Source organism: Catharus ustulatus, chromosome 6, assembly GCF_009819885.2.
Source record: "Catharus ustulatus isolate bCatUst1 chromosome 6, bCatUst1.pri.v2, whole genome shotgun sequence".
Taxonomy (NCBI): domain Eukaryota; kingdom Metazoa; phylum Chordata; class Aves; order Passeriformes; family Turdidae; genus Catharus; species Catharus ustulatus.
Genome location: NC_046226.1, coordinates 23,546,820 through 23,567,328, shown reverse-complemented (window position 1 = coordinate 23,567,328; position 20,509 = coordinate 23,546,820). Strand labels below are relative to the sequence as shown.

Here is a 20,509-nt window from a genome sequence, read left to right as displayed (position 1 = left end):
CTCGTACTCCTGGGACACGGGTGGTGCTGGAGCCGGTAGCCTGGTAGTTGTGGGGCTGTTGCCAGCTCCACGCTCCGGTCCAGACCGCAGTCGGGCTGCATCCCTCATCCCGGGGGGGCATACACACACGCACACACGGATCCCTCCCGTGGATAGCGATAGCTGATTGTAGAGCCGCTGTTGCTGGCCCTGGGCGCAGGAGCCCTGAGGACGGCAGTCGCTGCTGGCACACAGCTCTAGTCTCGCTCTCTGACTGCTCCAGCCTGAGGCTCTCCCGTGCTCGCCCAAACCCGCACACGAGGCGTCTGGAGACAGGCGCGCAGGAGCCCGTCGGCGGGCGGGATGCGGCAGTGCCCGGACACCGGGCAGGTGCCGTCCCTCTGCCGGCGCCCCCCGTGCCGGCAGCTCCGGAGTCCTTGCTCCTCGCACCGCTCCCTGCGGGGACAGAGCCGCCGTGCGCGGTCAGAGCCTTGTCAGGAGCGAGCGCGGACAGAGCGCGGACAGAGCCGCCGTGCGCTCGGCGGGGCCGGGGCTGCCGGCAGGAGGCGCCGCGCGGCCGCGGGAGCGGCGGGGCCGGGCCGGGCGGTGCTGCCGGACCGTGCCGGCACCGCCCCCGCTCGGCCACGGCCCGGACCGTGCCGGTACCGCCCCCGCTCGGCCACGGCCCCGGCTCGGGAGAGCGCTCCGAGCACTGACCGCCCCCGAGAGCTCTCGGGCCAGAGCGGGCCCGCAGCAACGGGTAGGGGTCTAGAGCACCTCTTCTATGAGAAAAGGCGGCACTCTTGGGACTCGTCAGCCTGGAGAAGAGGAGGCTCTGGGGGAACCTCAGAGCACCTTTCCAGTACCTAAAAGTCTCTGGGTAAGCTGTACAGGGACATTTCACTTGTGGTGATAGAACAAGGAACAGAAGTTTTAAACTGAAAGAGGATTTGGATTGTATATAAGAACCTTTTGAAATGAAGTGTTGAATGCCCCATCCCTGGAAGTCTTCATGGCCAGGTTGGATAGGGCTCTGAGCAATCTGGTCTAGTGGAAGGAGTCCCTGCGCATGGCAGGGGGTTGAAACTAGATGACCTTTAAAGATCCCATTCAGTTCAAACCTTTCTGTCGTTCTATGGTTCATCCATCCCATGCTTCCATCAGCTGGTTCTTGTTAAGCATGTGAGACCACTTGGCAGCACTGGTGTTTCCTGGCCATTTTACTTGCAGGCCTCTCTGCTTCTGAGATACCTGAGGTAGCTTAACAACCAGGACCACCAGCAAGAATTTCCAGGGTGCCAGCAAGCCTCCTCCAGGTCACACCCATCTTATTTTTTGTGAGATCCACCTTCAGGTCATAACTCTGTGCTACTTCTCACACTCATTAGTAGTTGAGGCCAGACCTCCCCCCAGAGTGATGTGATACCATGTTTTTCCTGGATCCCAGGCAGGTGAGCCACATTACTTTTCCATTGTTTAGATACTTGTAGCAGCTCGCTTGTGCCCTTCGCATGCTACCCCAGTTCCCTCTGCAAAGCCACCCTTTCCTTGTCACTCCTAAGGAAAGGCAGGTACCACTTTGCCCAAAATCACCAGGCTTGAGGCAGGGGGGGGATAAACTGGCTGAGAGTCCAGCTATGGTAGTTTGGTGTGAGTGCTCTATACTGTATGCCCAACTCTCTTCTTCTTGCTGACCCCTGACAAGTGTCAGGTCCCATGGACAGCAAGAACTCAGTTTCCCCGGTTGTGTCTTGCCAGCTCCTCACCCCTCCCTCTGGCAATCAGCTTGTCCCAAAGAGGTTGAGCAGGTCATCGTGCTCCCAAAGCTTCATTGTGGCCCTCTTCCTTTCCTCCTCCTCCTCTCCCAGCCCACTGCCCCACCCCCTTGTAGGGAAGGTATGTGTGCAGTCCTGGGAACGGGGGCATCCAGTCCCTCCCTCCCTTGTCTTGCAGCAGAGGATGCTTGGGGGTCATTACTTTGCAGTTTTCACAGTATTGTTCTCACTTTGTCTATGAAAAATTGCCTCTTCTGCCCTTCTTGTCAGTTGGCTGAGGGAGACTCCGTAACACTGTGGGATGTGGTATTAACTAACCTTTGCCAGTGACCTGTCTCTCTTGTTTCATTTTGAGCCAAGGGCAACAGGTATTCATTTGTCTTTGTCCTTATTGGTTCTTCTGCTCAACTTGCTGGAAAACAAGCCCCAGAAATCCCCAGCCTTGATATTTACCAAGAGTCACGGAAACTGCTTTGATTACCATGAGTGCCGGACTCTGCTGAACACTACTGGCACCAGCACGGCCCATGACTGAGCCTGGAAGCATCACCTGGCTCCGTTTTGCACACTTTTTGCTTATTTGTGATCAGTGGTTGCTGGTGATTGAAGTGGGGGGAAAAGATGGTGGGAGGCGGGCAAGGGAAGCAAAGGGATGGGTCCATGTGCATCCCATTTTTGCATGGAGGCATCATGCTCCTGCTGGGCTCAGAGCTGTGTGGGTCACTTGTCCATGGTTAGGGGCATGAGTCTCCCCACACCATGCAGCTGGTGGGGTGGCCAGGGTCATCTTCCAGGTGGATGATGGAGGCAGGCAGGGCAACTGCTGTCAGAGGTGTGGCCAGCCCCATGGGCAGAGGGCTGTCAGCAGCTCTGTCACCAACATTTCCATATGAGGAAAAGATCCTTCCCTCCAAACAGGAGGTTCTTGCTGGTCAGGGCCACCAGGAAGGGCTGGCATCCATGACATCATGGCTGGAGTTCACCTTTTCTCTGCATCTGAATCCCCAGGAGAAGAAGCCTTGGGAACACCTATCAGCTCAGGCTGACTCCTCTACTGCAACTGAGTTGTAATTCCAGGCACAACCAGTGCCTGTGATGCTTCCCCAAGCCTCAGCGCCCATGACAGCCTCAGTGGCTCTGTCTGCACGCAGCTGGATCTCCTGCTCAGTGCGGACATTTCAGCTCCTCACCACACAATTGGGGAGAAGGTGGTGAAGGAGTTGGTGCTGAGGCTAGCAGGGAGACACAGGGCAGCTCAAAAAGGCCAAAACCAGGCTTTGCAGCCCGTGCATCATCTGGGGCTCACTTTGGGCTGAAGATGCAGTGTGTGGTTGTGGGATGAGGGAACTTAATGATACTGAGCCTTTGGTTTTGTCTGTCAGGGTCAGCAAGGAGTTATTCCCAATCAACTAAAGTGATGAGCTAATTTGGTGGTGAAAAACTCTACTTCAGATGCTTTGCTGCAGGGTTAAAGTGGGTTTTCTTTGGTTTGGCTTTTTTAAGTGGAGTGACCAATTCAAGCAGACTTCAGCTCAGGGATGTATCTGGTACATCAGTCAGTGGTATGACTGCCTGTGCTGATAATTTCTTTGTGAGCAAAGCCTACCCAAGGAGTAAATAGTGAGCCCAGTTGTACTAGAATGACTTTAATGCTGATTAAGAACACCTGCCAAGGGGTTTATTGAACTTCAGTCACTTCCAAGAAGGAAGGAAGGAAGGAAGGAAGGAAGGAAGGAAGGACTTTCCTCTCTCCAGTCTTATGTCTTGTTATACTTGCACAAAGTCTAAGTAGAGTGCCATGGGGATTGGAGAAAGGTTAGGCCCTGTGGAGAAGGAAAGACTTTTGCTACTCAAGGCAGGAGATGGGTCACTGTGGGTAAGACTGACAGCTCTACATCCCTGTCTAGTTCAAGGAACTCTGCTAGACAAAAGGGCCCTTTGTTAGCAAGGTGATGGACTTTTCTAGCCCTGGCTCCCAGCATTGCTACCTGGAGCTCCTAGGAAATACCGGCATGAAATTACTTCCAGAAGCCCACGTGGGTTTTCAGCAAGTGCAGAGTTTGGGTCTGTTTGACAAAAGGGTTTCACTGCAGCCTGTCACGTCTCAGATGAAGCTTCAGGAACAGGATTGTTTGCCAGTAACCACCACCTTGTGCTGATGTTATCTAGTTTCTGCAGAATGAACTTGCTGAGTTGTCATCTGTGACACTCTCAGGGGAAGTCCTGACTCCTGACACGGCAGTTCCTGCCTCTGCTTTGCCATGGCCCCAATTCCAGCAGCATCATCTGGACTGGCTGGATTTGCTGGATACCTGCTTGTGCTGAAATGTCATGGGGTTGTCAGAAAGAACTGGGCAGCAAGTGTGCCGCAGGCCTGTGGGCTCCCAAATCCAATGGAGCCACTAGCAGGCTAACATATAGTTTCTGGCTGAGGATAAAATGGCTACTGAGAGCTCATCTCAAGGTGGTGCTGAACGCTTGGTGACCAGACAAGCAGCAAGAGGCAGTTTGCTCTAGAGCTGACATGTGGGTATCGACAAGTGCCTCTCAGTACGTGGGCTACTGACTTCTGTGACAGAGGCAAACTCCGTGGGTGCCAAGCAGAGGCACTGCTGCATTTTGCAGGTGTTTGCCAAGTGAGGCATCCCTTTTCTTCTGTGCAGACCTTCCCTGCAGGCAGTGACCTAATTCACTATCTAGCTCCAGACAGCAGCTAATGAATGAGTGTCTAAGACAGTCAGGTGCTGGTGCATGCTGGCATTGCTGTATGACTGGGCAGCATGATGGCACCCCATGCAGCCAGTGTAACAGGCTGGCAAAGCCAAACTCATTGGTCCAAACAAACCCCCTCAGCTGCAGGTGCTAGGTGTCCTCTGTGTCGGCAAAGTGGGTGCAGGCACCTGGTCTGCTGTCTGTTGAATACTTGCAGGTTGCTGGATCATATGCACAAGTTTGAGGAGCAATGCAAGCAACCAGTGTACTCTTTGTGACATGGAGCCTCATTTGGGCAGGGCTTTGCAGCAGCACATTTCTTCATCTGGCAGCAATCATCTGCTGTGGCTGCAAAGTCCTACTCTGCTTGGCAGCTGAGTTCACATGCTGGGGTAGCAGCACCTCTGCATTTCTCCCAGCCATGCTCTGGTACGTGCCTAAGTGCCAGCTGACAACTGGGTTGTTTAGATGCGAGTGCCAAAGGGTTCAAGGCTGTGCTCCAAATTTAAGATAGAGATACCTGATGGGTCCATCTCACTGTGCAGCAGTGGGACAGCGGGAAAGCTGCATGAGGAATGGGATGAAGAAGAGTACATCCATCCTTCATAGCTGTGATGCCATGGTAGATGCGGGGTAGCTTCCCTGGGCTGCTGTGTTTGCTTCTGTCTTCCTTGCTGTGAAATCAATAGACATCCAAAGATGGTGCTGACCTAAATTAGGGCTGCAGGAAAATTTCCCTATGTAGGGACTAAAAGTCCCACTAGTTTAGAGTTGGAAACTAGTGAAATGCCGCGTGATAGAGATGTGCAGAGCAATTCCTGGCTTAGAGATAAGTCTGTTCCTCTGCTCACCCCCTCACAAGATGTTCAAAGAAATGGAAAGACAGCTCATTTCACACTGGTAAACTGACACACTTCTCAGAGAGCCAGCAGACTGGTTTGTGCAGGTGGGCAAGATGCCCTGCTGGCCAACAGTTTCAGATGGCTCACAAAGAATCAGGTATTGATATGAAAAACAAGGATACCCAAAACTGAAGTAAAAAAGTTTGGCTTAAATAAGATAAAACATGGCATGATTCTTGGACATCTACTTTGGGCTTAAGGTAAAGAATGGTGGCAAGGAGCTTCTATTTTCCTGTCCCTTTTTTGAAACCAATTTTGGCATTATTATTGACACCAGGAGGACCAAGTCTTCAAGTCAAGGCCTTGCACCATCACTGCTGGCATGGCTTAGGGTGTAGCACCTCTCCCTCCTCCCACCTCCAAAGCACTGTGAAGGATGAGGTGCCATGGGAGGCTGCAGGTCACCTGTGTCTGGGCAGTGGGGTTGGCAGCCACATACAAAGCTGTACGAAAAGTAGCCATGTCCCAGGAGACTGATTACAGAGCACCTTTCTCTTGTCAGAATACCAAAATGCAAGGGTGGAAAACACAGGATTGATGATCATCTGAAAGTGCTCCCTCTCCCGCCATCCATCTGCTGCTCTGAGCTGCCTGGGGAAACTTGTGGGATTTTACAAACCCTCTGAAAGAACGAGCACTAAGCAAATCCTCCCTTGGTGTTTGGGTGTTTGACCATGGGCTTCCTTCCTTGTGTTTCTCTAAAAAAGGCATTGAAGAGCCCTGCCTGGGGGCTCTGGGGGTTGAACCAGGTTTGGGTCAGGGGCTCAGTCCTGCTGCTGCCTCCCCCAGCAGCCTGCTCTGGGACTCTGGGTTGTCTCCCAGAGAGCTGGCAGCAGGCAGGGCTGTGTGTGCCAGGGTGCGACAGCCTGTGCCAGTGCACTGTCCAGGCTGATGGGGCTTATATCCATTTGTGTGTTTTGGTTACTCTGCCAGTGTGAGTCTGCCATTCAGTGCTACTTGCACAGGCACCAAGTGTACCTTCTGCACAGCTCCCCTGTGCCACTCTGCCCCACGCTGCCTTTCTTCCCCCACGCTGCCTCTGACGTGCTGGGCTCCAGCACTGCTTGTACAAGCACCACACATGCCTGGGCACAAGCTCACTGCATGCGAGCCTGTCGGTGCAGCTGCTTATGCTGAACACCTCCTCCAATCATGCTGTGGGAGCGGAAGGATTTGGGAAGCTCCTGTTCCTACCAAATGAGGTGGAGAGAAGGCACAATTGGTGTACACACCCCTGTAATCCAAAAGTGAAGCAGATCCCATTGGGGTGAAAGTACAGTACTAGCATGAGTGTTGTTCACAGACATCTCCTGCCAAGATGGTTGTCTCAGAGTCTGTCAGCAAGAATATACCCTAAATAAGCTGTACTCAATCCCTGGGAGTCTTGAACGTGTTTTGTGGTGATGGGTGGCATTGAAGGACATTTTCCTCTGAATGGAGTAATGAAGCAGCAACGTAATACACTCAAGAGTCATGTATTAATTTAAGAGGCACCATCCACCCCCATGCCATGGATCATGGCTTCAACCAAAGCCCTGTGAACATCAAACCCTCCATCAGGCATTGTTCATCCCCCGGGAGCACAATTTTTGCTCCTTGGTTGTTGCAGTTGGATTCGCTGCAGCAGTAGCAGATTTCTAAGGTTGAGTCCTGCTGCCACTGTGGCCAGGCTGAACAGCCACACGTACCTCTCCTGCTCTTGTGTTGCCTGGAAATGCACACACTGGGAAGCACAAAGGAAGCTGGGGGCATGGCCCCTTGCCATCACCAGTAAGTCTACCCCTGGGTGGATCAGCCCTTCTGGTTAAACGGGTCACTGCCCTTCCTCTTTGGGCCTTCCCCATCATCACCGAACGAGACTGCCACCGAGATGAGTCAAACCGTCAGACAACATCTGCGCCCTCCACACACCGCTCCATGCGCTTGGATAGTTCAAGGTGGGCTCAGCCCAGGCAGCGGAAGCAGAGAAACCCTGGGTGGCTGGGGGGCGTCTGGTAGCTGAACCTTTTCAGTGTCCCAAGCGCAGCTGGGTAATCTGGTTCATTTTTGACTGATCCCAGAAGGTAGACGAGGCCTGTGAAGACAGCAGTGAGAGGAAGTTTGGCCTTGGGTGGATGTACCCTACCAGGGTTTGAGATCTGCTGACCTGGAGACTCTTGTAAGTGTACATCTGAGTACTTGCTCATGAGCTGCCAAGTCCTTGCAGGAACAGATTAGAGGTTGCTCAACTAAATACACAACCAGTAGATCTGTACAGGACAGGAGAAGAAGAATGTGGTTCATCCCTTCAAAATAGCCTGGGGTGAACTCTAATAATCGGTGTCTTGAGACTGAAACTCTCGTATGTGCAGGAGGTCTGACCTTGCCAACCTCCTGTCAACCCTTCAGCTCTAGCCTCTTCCTCTCCAGTAGGGTCAGATGGACCCCATGTACCTGGAGCTTGGTGTCCTTATCTGGAAAACTAGCACATTTGGCATTTTCTTTCTACAGTTTCCTTATTTTAAAATATGTAGTTAAAAAAAAAATAAAAAAAAAAATAAAAAAAAAGAAAAAAAAAGAAAAAAAAATAAAAAAAAAAACATTACTAATGACATTCAAAAAAACCCACATAAAAGTGACAAAGCCAAGTACTGAAGACCTAGAAATTGCCGGAAATGGGTTTGCCTGGGCAGCCTAGCTTCAGCTGCCTTGTGCATATGATCACTTCATGCATTTTGCCCTGGATTTCCACATCTTCAGCACCCAGGCTGGACCTTGGCTGGAGGTAGCAATAAGCTGGACAGCTAGGCTGCCTCCTTTCTTAGCACCTGTCAAGTTGGTGAAGCAAGAGACTGTAGAAAGAAAGGTGATTCTCCTGGGCAGACAGCTGATGCCTCCCTGGAGAGCTGGGTCTGTGTCTGCCCCTGCCTCGAAGTTACTGTGTGAGTTGGTGAGCCACATAAGCAAGAGCTTTCATAGGAGCAGCTGCATCTTCCTCATTTCCCAAGCTGCTTTAGAGAAGTGCTAAAGATTGCAGATGCAGTCTCAGACATCAGGATCTGGGGTTTGACTAAACTAAGTACTAAGTGCTAAATAGTGATAAAACCATCAAAAAATTTAGATCCTAGTTGGTTCAAAATGTGTATCTAAAATGAATGAGTACTTATGACCTAAATCTCTTTTATCTCTTATTTTTTATTACCTGTTAAATAGGTGTAACTCCATGCTCTCATCTCCAGCTCTGGACCTGAAAAGGTGGCTTAAAAAACAGCTTCATTTATTACCCTGAAGCACTCAGTGCTGAAGCGATGAGTATTAGAAAGAGTCTGTGAAGAAATGGAAAAGCAGGATGTTGGAGCACGCTGACTGCAGGACAAGATGAAGGTAACATGACTATCCCAGGGAATAAACCCTAGTGGATCATGCAGCTACAGAGCACAACATCTTACACAGCATGAGGGCATAAATGTAGTGTGCTTTAGGGATTTAATTATGGGATTTCCACAATTTTGAGTGCTTGACTTAGAGCCCTTGTCATTTATCAACTTTCCGGGTGTAAAGTACCTGTTTCCTGTGCATTGGCTGGTTGCACTCAATAAGGACTGAAAGTGTTGGTGTTTGCTCTGTGCCGAGTGGGAGGAATTTGGTGGGACTGTGCTTCAGCTCTCCTGGCACAACCTCACTCTCACACTCAACTCAGTCAAGATGAAATAGCCCTGGTGACAGAGACTAGGGAAGCTGCACACGTTGCAGATAAGACAACATCTGCTGGCAGAGCAGGACATGGCAGAAGAATCTGGTGGAGAGCAGGGACTTTGTTCAATGCACCCATTCATGTAACATCTCAGCGCTGATTTCTGTGCAAAAGTCTTCAAACTCATGTGAGAGATGATAAATTGTTGCAAAAATGTCCAAATATTGTAAGAAATTATTTGCATAAAATGCTGCATATGAAGCAGAAACAACCTCGGTGGTTTACAGGAGGCTGAAGTTGGTAACTGCTCTAGGCTGGATTTTTAAATAGCACTATGCACTGAATGGCTGTGCAAATGAGATGAGTGAGGTGGATGGGCTGAGAAGCTGTTTTGAATGCTGCTGTCATAAGCCTGCTGCAAGCAAGAGCTCTGGAGCAGCAGGTTTACAAGGAAACTCCAGCACCCACTTGTGCTGAAGAATCTGGTTGCACAGGTGGGACATAGGGAAAGAGGCTTTGAAGCAAAAGTGCTGGTTGAAAAACACCTCATGTGCTCTCTTGGTTCTGAGAAACCCATCCTAGTAGTGCTTTTTTTTCCCCCTTTTTATTTTTTTTTCCTTATTTAAACCCTGGCAACATAACTCATAACATAATACATCCCACAGAGGCAGGATTCAACCTGGACTTCTTTTGAGAGAGGTTTCCTCCTAACCACTTCATATAAAAGGGCTTGAATAACTTTCCAGAATTACCCGTCCCAAGGTCTTCCTAACCTCATCTTGCTTCGAAAGTCAGACCTCCATCTTTCCTGCTGCAGTTGGAGCCTGTTGCTTCTTACCCTGCTCTGACTGCACAGAAACCAGCTGACCACCCTTTCCATTACAACACGTGAAAGACTGTTCCTTCCTCACCACCCACTTCCCACCCCCAAGACTTCTTTTTTCTAGGCTGAATGGGCACAACTTCTTCACTCCTTTCTGTCTGGGCAATATTTCTGTGTGTTTATCCTTTGTATTGTTTTCTTCCAGACTACTGCACTTCTTGGCCTGGAACTCCAAACATGTCCTGCACAGGCAGCACAAGGCAGTCATCTCCTCTGCCTTGCCCCAGAACCCCAAGTTGATACCTGACCCCATTGCTGATGTTGAATCTTTGGTTTTCAGTGCTCTGTAACCCCTGGATTTTCCCCTGCTATTCTACTGCCCCACCAGTTATTCTCCAGATCTTCTACCTACAGCTCGCTTTGCTTTACATTTGCCTTTGTTCTTGCTGAACTGCATCTTGCTGCTTTCAAACCATTTCTCCACAGCCGAGATCACACTTAAGCCCAGGCTCCGGAGTCCCTGCAGCCACTCTGTCCCGGGAAAACAAGGATTGCGGGCTGTAATTTGCAAGGGACAAGTACAGGACTGGTTGGTCCCATCCCCTGAAAATCTCTGGAACCATCCTTTCTCTATGAAGCTGCTGGTATAGCAGTAGCCTAGCACTGATGAGTTTTTCCAGTGCCACTGACAGTGATTTCACAGCTCCTGTGATTAAGATCAAAGAAAACTAAATGATCCCAGAGAGAAAGTCAGGGAATGTTATTCACAGTGTAAATTTAGTGACCTAAGTCAAGCACAGAGATTAGGAGACTGACTCCTGAAGCTCCCCCTCAAAGAGGGGGAAAGCCTGGGCAGAGGCAGCAGGAAATCAGCTCCCCATGCTGTGCCTGCAGCAGGTGCTCAGGTCAGTTCCCACAAAGCTGTGAGCAAATGCTGGTGGAGCCATACTGGTGGTTTCTGCTGTTCTGGATTGGGGGATCTCTGACCAGGGAAATGGCAGGGTACTCTCAATGCCTGTGAGGAGACAACATGGGTCCAGCCCAGAGAAGCATTGTGAAGGCTCTGCCCACCTTCCCACCAGGAGACACTTGTCTCACTTGCAGATGCTTGTTTGTTCATAAGTGGCAGGAATTCATTAACATCATGGCCAGTTCAAGGGAAAGGAGTGTCTTTGCACAAGGCAGGAAAACAGATGCTCTCCTAGTCCTGCTCAGAAAGACCAAGTGTCCAAACCCTCTCCCAAGCTGTTGCTCTCTCCTAGGTATCTTCATCAGCTATTAATAAAAGCCGAGCTCTGGGCAAACCAAGGTGCACTCAAAACCTTCCTTCAGTGGATCATAGAACAGCCTTTGCCACAGCCACATTCCAGACAGTTTTGCACTGACCATCCAGCTCCTGCCAGGACACTCAGCTTCCCTCACCACCTTCTGCCAACAGCCCTGCCACTGTCATAACTGCCTCCCAACACTGGCCCTGCTGGGTACAAAAGGAAGGAGTTCAGCTAATTTGTCCAATAATGGAACAAGGATATTTTTCTCTGAGGAAGGAACTCCCTCCATCCAGCAGCCTGCAGAGCAGGACAGGCCAGGCTCTGAGACCTGCTCAGCAGCAGAGGAGTGTGGTTTTCTCAGGAGAGTGGGAATCTTCCTGGAAAGAAAGTGCTGCACAGGGTTGCATAGTTCAGAGGAAGTGTAGCAATGCAGCCAGCTAATTGATCCTTCAAGGGTTGTGCTGCTAGCCAGTGCCTTGGGAGGCCTGAACTCAACACCCCTCACCTCACCAATGCCTTTGCTACCCCATTTCTGGAGCCAGCTGCACCAGAAGAGCCCTGTGTGCTACAGGGGGGCTGCACTTCCAGGAAATTGGGTCCCTCTGTGTGGGTCATGCCAAGCAAACCCTTGCAGCCATATTAAGAAGTGTGGTGGATCCCAGAATTTCCATATAGCACACCAGGAGGAAAAACACACTCAATACTGTGAAATGTTCAGATAAAAGAGCTAAGAGTAGAACACCAGTGCCACAGGATGTTTCTAAAGAGGGAAATGGGTCAAATTTCGCTAGTACAGCTAAGTCAGGAGATTTCCCTGAGCCATCCAGCCTGCAGCCAGCCCTGGGCTGTTCTTGATTTGGCCATGTTTGCTCCTATGTTGGCTCCATGAGTGGCGAGGATGGGAAGAAATGCTAGCAGTGCCCATGCAAGTCTGCGCTGTGTTCCAAACATGTGCTTCTCTGCAAGTACCTTTTCTGTGCTGCAATACAGAAATTATTTCCAATACTCTCCCAAATGATAACTGCATCTCAAGCGCCCTTACCTATGTCCTGCTGCTGAGCCTTGCTAGCTGTTCCTGCCTAAGGCAGGAGAAACTCAACCCAAGGACGCACAAACAACAAAAACCAGTAAGTTGGGAACTGGGAATTGCTGTTTTTCCACAGAAGTGGGTTACTGTGCATAGGTTCATACCTGTTTCTAGATCTGCTCCTTACTGCACATGCAAGAACTTAGCAACTCCAAAGTCGTGTCTGTGGATGTGGCCCTGGCTCACCCTGCTGGATCTGGTGACTTGAGCAGATCAGAAAGCAAATGGTCCTTGCTTTGGCACTTCCTACTCCTGCATTGTCGCCTCCAGAGCCGCTAGCATGGGGTACTCTGAGGGTACCCCTGAAGCACTGCTGTCCTAGGGGCTGATTGCACATCTTCAGTCTTCTAGGCTTGTACTAAGGATAGAAGTAGTCCCAGAGAGCACAGACTGGGGGATGAAGAAGGGAGTCCAAAGCAGATTCTCCTTGCTGCTATCTGCTTAGGCTGATCCATAGATTCTTATATTTCCAGTACTTTGTCTGCCAGGGCTGATATTCCCTTATAGGTCATTAATGAATGTTTTAAAGTGCTAAATAGCTTCGCTTTATAGAAAATACTAATCCTACCCAATCCAGTCCAAATGTTCTATGATGCTGAGCCTTTCTTCTTACATGGTGCTACACGGTGCCCATGTGAACCACCTGCACAAGCAGTGTTTATGTGGCACCTGCTGAGGGCACCCGTCCCCTCCCCGGGACTCACGTCAGTAGTGTCGGGGGTGGCAGGAGGGGGTGGGAGGGTTGTGGAGAGACGTGTGGCTGCTTGGGAATTTCCTCAGCTGCTTTGGGGTGACTGAGGTTGCCTGGGGCTGGACTGACCTCCTGCCTGCATAGGGCTGGCATGGGACACAGTGCCCCTGGAATTTCTGGGGCTCCCAGTGTCACCTCCTCCGCACTGCCCTCCTTTGAGGGTCCAAGTTTCACAGCCAGAGCTGGGGCTTTTCTTCCTTTCCATCTCTGCTGTTTGTCTCAGAGAAAACCCATCGCGTTGTTTTTCAACTGCCTGAAGGTGTTTTTCGGGGGTTTTTCAGGCTATTTTGAAGCTCATTTTTCCCAGATGTGCTTTTTTTTCTTCTTCTTCTTTTTTTTTTTTTTCAATTGGTTTAAACTTTTTTTTTCTTTTTCTCTGACTTTTCTTCTTTGCCTTAAAGTTTCCGGCCACGTGACTTTCAGCTTGCATCCCTGAGGTTCTGAGAAACCACAGGAGGCTGAGACCTAAAGGGAAGGTGCAGAGGCTCTGAGAGGAGAGGCAGCGAAAGTGTCGTGCTGGGCAGGAGGACAGAGTGCTTCTGGGACAGGTGAGAGCAGGGAGCCAAGGGCCACATCAGAGGTGACAGAGGAGGACAGAGGAGAGGCAGAGAAGCAAGACAGAAAGCAGGCACACCAAGAGCACAAAGGAAGCTGAAGAGACCTTGGGAGCCAGAAACAGCAGCCATGCCCCACAGCTCCGACAGCAGTGATTCCAGCAGCTTCAGCCAGTCTCCCCCTCCCAGCAAGCAGGTAAAGCAGGGGCTCTTCTCCAGCTCTCCCCAGCTATTTCAGGGTGGGCCACGGGTGAGAAGGAAGTAGGGTGGCACCCACTGTCAGTGTTCTCACAGTGCAATATGGCAGAGCTTTCTAAGAATGGCTGTGGGGACAGAGATGCAGGGCTCAGCCAAGGGCCCTGGCAGAAGCTCCAGCCACTGAGCTGGGTATGGGCAGAGAGAGATGACCTGGTTACCTGGGGCTATACCAGGGGCAGCTGGGGGCCCAGGACCCACACTGTGATACATGCCAGGCAGGCAGGAAGCTTTGGTGTGACCTGGTGCTCTGGTGAGGAGCCTGAGCAGGCACCTCCTAGCCGTGGATCAGAGCGGTTGGGGGTAACCTGCCTGCTTCTGTGGACCTCACTCAGGACCCAGAAAAACCCTGCTACTTTGGATCTGCTTCCTTTACTGTTCAGCCTCAGCAGTTTTTCATGTCAGTGATGCTTCACAGAGGGATTTTGTTGTGTTGTGTGGCATACCTTAATGGTAGGTCTTTTGCTGGTAGATAAATACACAAGTCTGAGGTATTCTCATTGCCTTTTCTGGCTAAACTTTATTTTATCTATCATTTGATATTTCTCTAGGGCTGGCAACATGAACACGTGCCTGAGACTTTGCTCAGAAATTTTGGGGTTCATCTAGGCAGATGATGTTTCACTTCCAAACAAGGATGGGAATGCATCCTGGCTTGCATCGTGGTAAAGACAGGGATAAAGCACAAGGTTTTCCAAAGGATAGAGACTGGACTTGATGCAGGATATGGGAGCTGCTATATCTGAGACATTTTCAGGGTATTGAAGGAAAGGATACAACGGTTAAGTTCAAAGAAAAATATCTTGGGTTGGGGGAGGGGGGAGAGGATGTGGACAGATAGATGGGCTGGGAAGATAACTTTTGTGGCTGAGTTTTGTAGTCTTGTGGAGAAGTGGTGGTGTGAATGTTAGAGTCCACAAGAGGGGCAGTGCAATATGAAAATAGAAGATGAAAGTCTGTGTGACAGTTTCAACTGTCAGAAGGCAGCAGAAGGACTGGATCTCAGCAGAGAATGGCTGGTGCATGAATCTCATGACCTAAAGCCTAGAGACCTCTGTTCTCCCCTGCCTAAGGGGCTTGGGGGTATTGCAGTCAGCACTGCAGGCATTGCTAACAGAGGACTCCAGAAAAGAGCAAGGACAGGGAGCAGAGAGGTAGAGCAAATAAGATTTGTGTTAAAAACAATAGCTCAGAGTCTGTCTAGTTAAACAAAGCAGGGACCATGTTTTGTTGTGAGGGTCTGCAACAAATAAAGCCTGAGGCAGAAGGATGATGGAGAAGGGAGGGACTTACAGGGATGAAAAGAGGAAAACACAGGCTGAATATCTGGAAAAATGGTATATCCAAGGAGCTGTAATGTCTGCAGTGCCATTACCCTACAGAGTGACAGGAAAGGAAAAGGTTTTCTATACAATAATTCGAATTGTCTTTTGTCCAAGGGGAGATTCTTTCTCTGGTCCATCAAACTATATCCCAGGCCAGTGTGTTGGTGAAGGGAGAGTGATCATTTCTTGGCTGTGCTGGGATCCCCAAGGATGTCAGAAGTGCCCCTCCTGCAACAGGGGTACTAAAAGCATCACATATCCCCTGGGCTACAGCTTTATACTGGTGTTGAGGGTGTGTCCTGTGCTTCAATGTTATCTGCTGTGTCCCTTTCTCAACTACTGCCCTGCAGGGGAAGGGTGAAGGAGAGAATTACCCAGTCATTTCCATTCCTTGTTTCCCTAGGACTCTTCTGATGACATGAGGAAAGTCCAAAGGAGGGAGAAGAACCGCATTGCTGCCCAGAAGAGCCGCCTGAGGCAGACCCAAAAAGCAGACACACTGCACTTGGTGAGCACTCCCACCCTTTCTCATCCCCGGTGTTGAGGACTCATAGGAGACAAGTTGCTTTTCCACTGGGACTTGGAGCAGAGATGCTCAGTGGAGGCAGGACAGGATGTAGAAATCAGCGCTTGCAGTGAGAGCACACAGCCTAGCATGACTGCCACTGAAGTGTTTAGTTTTGCACCTAGTTTTGAATCCATCTTTATCTCTCACTCTTTCATTACTGATTTCCTTTCCCAGCCTCTTCTGACTGAGCTCTTTGATAGCACAGTCTCACTTGGGTTGGCTCTCCCCAGGTTTGACATTCATGCCACCACTTATGCGTAGGTGCAACAGCATTCAAAGATACTTTTCTGTGGCACTGTGGGGACCCCCAACAGCTCTTCCTGGTGTGAAGAATTATATGTCTCCCTTTCAGGAAGGATGGTCACTTCTGGCTGTGTGTGTTTGGGCAGGAATATGTAGTCAATGTTAGAGCATAAGGGCTGAGGTGCTCTGCATTTTGCACATTGATAAGTGTCACCCCATGTAGGAGGGATAAAGAACATGCAGCCTGCAGTGACCAGAAACCGTCATTATTCCTGTGCTGGGCTTGGCTGTCCTTTGAAAAGTGGTAGTTGAGCTCATGTTCGAAAAAATATTCTTTGATTTAGCAGTCTTCATATTCCCATTGTTGGAAATAATTCTTGAGAATCCAGTTCTGAACCTTGCTCCTTACATAGTGCCCTTAGTCCATGGTTGGAGCTAGGTTTAAGACAGAGATTTCACTCTTTTCTCAGTAGCTGATGAACCTTTTAGAGCTGACATGGCTCTAGGCTGACTGCATTACATCAGCCAGCAGCAATGGCTCTGGACAACTGTATCTCAGACAGGTGAGAAGGAAAACTGTGCCTAGCTGTGCACCAAGCAGGATTGGGCTGCTTTTCTTAGAGCAGAAAACAAACCACTTGCTTATGAGATTTCTACAGGTCAGCTAGCATTGATAGCACACAGTCCTTGCCCTCCCAATAGGGTGGGGCAGTGGGGCTAAGTCCAGTTTGGACCCCAACAGGCAGATGAAAAAATGCAGGGAGGTAAGTAGATGATGGATGGTAAATTTCTGCCAGTTTTTGTTTTTTTTTAATTCCAGTGGACAGTGACCCCCTGCTGCTCCTGGGTTCATTCCCTGAGCACTCTTTGCCTTTGGTCAATTCTGCATCAGGGATTTTGTTTTTCTGATGTGGTTCTTCACAGAAAAGCATGGATAATTTTGAGCTATGGTGGTATGAAAGGAGCCACCTGTTCCATCTGCCCCAGGGTTTTCTAGCTTGAGTTTTGAAGGGAATGAATAATGGGAAAGCTGGGACTCCTGGTCTCTGGGTGATTTCCATCAGTTCCTGAGTTCATGATTTCCAAACCATTAGGTCACACCTGAGAGGTGCTGTTTGCTGAGTGAGCTCCCGCTGTGACAGCAGCTGTAATTGCTGGGTGCATTTCAACCTATGCACAGAGTGAGCACCATCAGGAATCAGTGTAGCAGCAGAGGGGCAAGCAGAAGGTTTGCTTTGCCAAGCAAAGCTGCAACTTTCCAGAACCTCCAAGTGCTTGGTCTTGCTTTAGCTCTCTCAGCTGAGTTTCCAATCCTCTGCTCCTGCCCAGGCTGCTGGCTCCAGGGTCAGTTGATGCCTGCAATGCTTCAGCCTGGAGCTGGCTGCACTTCAGCAGAAGCAGAGGTAGCAAAGGTTTTGGTGCTCTCAGTATTGTTGAGACAAGGCTGAGCATCATTACGAACCCCTTTGTTGTTATTCTCATTAATACCAGTATTAATTCAGTTCTTCTGAGGCCTTAGTTTCTCTTTTCTTCTGACTCAAGCGTCTCCCCTTCCTCCCCATCGTGCTGCTGCTTTCCTCGGCTGCTAGCAGGAAGCAGTGAGTCTCTTCTTTCCAGGGCCATGGCAGGTTTCCTGTGGCAGGTGGTTTCTGGTTAAAGACGGCGGTTATTCAACGTGCTCTCCCTCGGGGGCTGGGCTGCCCGGGAAGCGCCCGGAGATGTGTGTGTGCAAGAGAGGGAGCGAGAAAGCCTGGGCGGGAGCAAGCCGCAGTCAATTCTCGTAAGCCGGAGCCGGGGAGCGTGGCTGAGGCTGCCGGCATCGCACCCACACCCGGCCCGGCCAGCTGGGGGAGGAGGGTTTGCCCAGGCGTGGCTCTGTGATGAATTTACCAGAAATATATCATTCTGGAAATTCTGCGGGGCAGAGAGGTGAAAGTCCACAGCCCTCGTGTCCCTAGCTCATCCCTGTGGGTACCATGCTGAGGAAGCCCCTGTGGTTTTGTCTCCTCAGGAGAGTGAAGACCTGGAGAGACAGAATGCTGCCCTGCGTCGGGAGATCAAGCAGCTGACAGAGGAAATGAAGCACTTCACCTCGATGCTGAACTCCCATGAACCACTCTGCTCTATCCTGACATCCCCTCCACCACCTCCAGAAGTGCTTTATGCCACACACTCTTTTCACCAGCCCCACATTAGCTCCCCACGCTTCCAGCACTGAGCCAGCCAGCAGGACAGCAGCCTGCCAGCTCCACTGATGGCAAGAAATAACTTCGTGGGGCTTGCTTTTCCATCCAAGGGAAGGAGTAGGACAGACGGACATTCCTTCTTAAAGTATGTATTCTGAGTGATTTGCCTAAGACTTGCTCCCTGTGCAGAAATGGCAGAGTCACCATGAGGCATCTTTGGACAGTTTTCAGCTTGGATTCTGGGAGGAGGAGGCAGTCACAAAAGAGGACCAACCCCTTTCTCTGGTCCTTGTTTGGGGACACTCACAGGAGTGTGCGGCACCAGCAGCCTCCATAAGAGCAGCTGGTTGTGGCACACAACAGCCAGACCTCCAGGAAGAGGAAAGGAAGCAGGGGTGGAGGGGAAGGTTGGGGGCCACAGAGTGTCAGGGCAAAACTGGTTTATTTTTGTAAAATAAAGATTGAAAATGCTTAACTCTTGGTTTCCAAAATGGGATTTGAGTCACTCCTAAGGCCTGGCATGATACAATGAAGACACAGGCAGCAGGAAGGGAGAACATGTAGCCCAGAAAACAGCTCTGCATGCACAGGAATCTAATCCAGAGCCAGCAACCAGAGCCCCACGTTTAGATGTGGAGGGCATGCACATAGGCAGGGCAGGCTGAAGAACAATGGTCTGTGGGGTGATGGGGTCCCTGGGGAGGATGGGTCCCTCCTTGCTGCAGGGCTGGACCTGGCTAATGAGTGTGACACGTCACGTAGGATCACAGGTCTCTTCCCTGCTGACCCTCTCAGCTCCCCGCTACTGGCTATGCCTCACATGCTCCCCTTGCATGTGTCCAGGTGCACTGCCATGTTGTGTCAGCTCACAGGCAGGTCTTGGTGGGCTGGTGGACCCTTCAGTTTGGCCAGCAGCACAGGTGGGAGGGAGCATCATGGCATGGATGGAGCTGGTGCTGTTTTCCTGGAGTGCATAGGAGAAGCAGGACCTAGTAGGACTCTTGCTCCAAGGTACCCTGCTAAGGCATGTATCTACAGCCTACATTCTTCTCCCTTGCTCATCTCTCACAGCTCCACAAAAGGCTGCTGCTCTACCTCATGCATTGAAACAGATGAAACCTGAAAGTCAGAGAGGAGTAGATAGGTACTTCTCAGTCTGATTTACTGGAAACACAAGCCAGTCCATAGGCAGTCTCTGCACCTTAGCCCACACCAGCCAGCAGCCCACTTAGCAGCCCCAGCCCATACACAAGGCTGAAGCCCACCTGCCAGTGGCTCTGTTGCTAACAGTGGCTCAGGACTGCTGCCATCTTAAAGGCGCATCAGCTGCATTTTTTTCAGCATAGAGTACCACAAGCAGTGCTGCTGATGAAGGCTTTTAAATGAGGGAAATAGACCAAATTTGTAGATATCCTTCTTGCAGGCATAGAGAAGTAGCCTAATTCCAGATGGGTTCTGGCCCATCATCATAGCCCTCAAGAGTGATTGGGTAAAGTCTGTAAAGTGCTGTGCTGTACACATTTTCTCTCTCTGGTTTGCACTAGCAAGATGATAACCAAATACTGCTGTCTCTCAGCAAGCTGTCCTCAGGATAGGTGCAGGTAGCATTGTGATTTCTCCTGCCATGGTCTGTTCAGAGGTTTGTTAGCCTCCTGCCTCCAGTTTCTGTGCCAGCATGCGAAGCACCATGGTCAGAGATGCCTGGTGTCAGCACATTGGCCTGGGTGCCACCACCCTACAAGAGCAGTGTTGAGGCAATGGGTGATTACACTGGCCCTCCCTGTCTGTGTGGTTCTGGGATGAGGGATAAGCACATCTGGGAAAGGACATAGGGAAGGACGGTGGTTATTCCAGCCATAGAGCTGGGTTTCTGCATATAGGACATGCAGAATACATCTACAGGAACCATTTCAGTGCTCCTTACACTCTCTGCTAGATCTCACACCAATAAGCTTCACTCTAACCACTGGTTCAACAAATAGCTGCTGATTCCTTGCACAGGTCATGCTTTGAGTCAGTCAGGCTACACAGGCTCTTCCCAAGGTGCCTTTCTCTGGAATTTGTCCCTTTAAGCCTGAGAGAGACAACTGACTCTAGATGAGCTTGTCTTTACAGGCTCTGCTTCTGCTCCTTGAGCTTCTGGTGGATTTTCTCCCAGATTTTTCACTTTCACTTTTGCTGCTCCTTAGGGTTCTGATAATTCCTTGTTTACAGTCAGAGAAAAACGCTATTGCTACCTTGATTGAGGTTTGCTGTGGGGGGCACTGCAGGCTCACGCTCTTCACTGGAGGATGCAACAGAGTCCCACCGAAGTCTGCAGTGTTGCATAACAGTGAGAGACCTCGATCCTTTTTGAGACCTTTGTATTTTCTCATGGCTAAAATGCTAAGCTTGGTTTTAGCTAC

The 20,509-nt window shown here is 50.3% G+C and overlaps 1 protein-coding gene across 1 annotated transcript; it reads left to right on the top strand.

The window, feature by feature from the left end:
* The first annotated feature begins 3,476 nt into the window (after nucleotides 1–3,476).
* BATF (basic leucine zipper ATF-like transcription factor) lies at nucleotides 3,477–18,579 on the top strand. The gene is made up of 5 exons (XM_033063400.1): nucleotides 3,477–7,526; nucleotides 8,561–8,731; nucleotides 13,375–13,723; nucleotides 15,511–15,615; nucleotides 17,930–18,579. The coding sequence occupies exons 3-5, from the start codon at nucleotides 13,658–13,660 to the stop codon at nucleotides 18,134–18,136; spliced, it is 378 nt and encodes a 125-aa protein (XP_032919291.1). The 5' UTR covers nucleotides 3,477–7,526; nucleotides 8,561–8,731; nucleotides 13,375–13,657; the 3' UTR covers nucleotides 18,137–18,579.
* The last annotated feature ends 1,930 nt before the right edge of the window (nucleotides 18,580–20,509 follow it).

Bases quoted from the DNA above. Each gene is read 5' to 3' on its own strand.
- BATF (XM_033063400.1), top strand. From the start codon at position 13,658: ATGCCCCACAGCTCCGACAGCAGTGATTCCAGCAGCTTCAGCCAGTCT. The intron at 13,724-15,510 runs GTAAAGCAGGGG...TTGTTTCCCTAG, and splicing joins CTCCCCCTCCCAGCAAGCAG to GACTCTTCTGATGACATGAG. The intron at 15,616-17,929 runs GTGAGCACTCCC...TTGTCTCCTCAG, and splicing joins AAGCAGACACACTGCACTTG to GAGAGTGAAGACCTGGAGAG.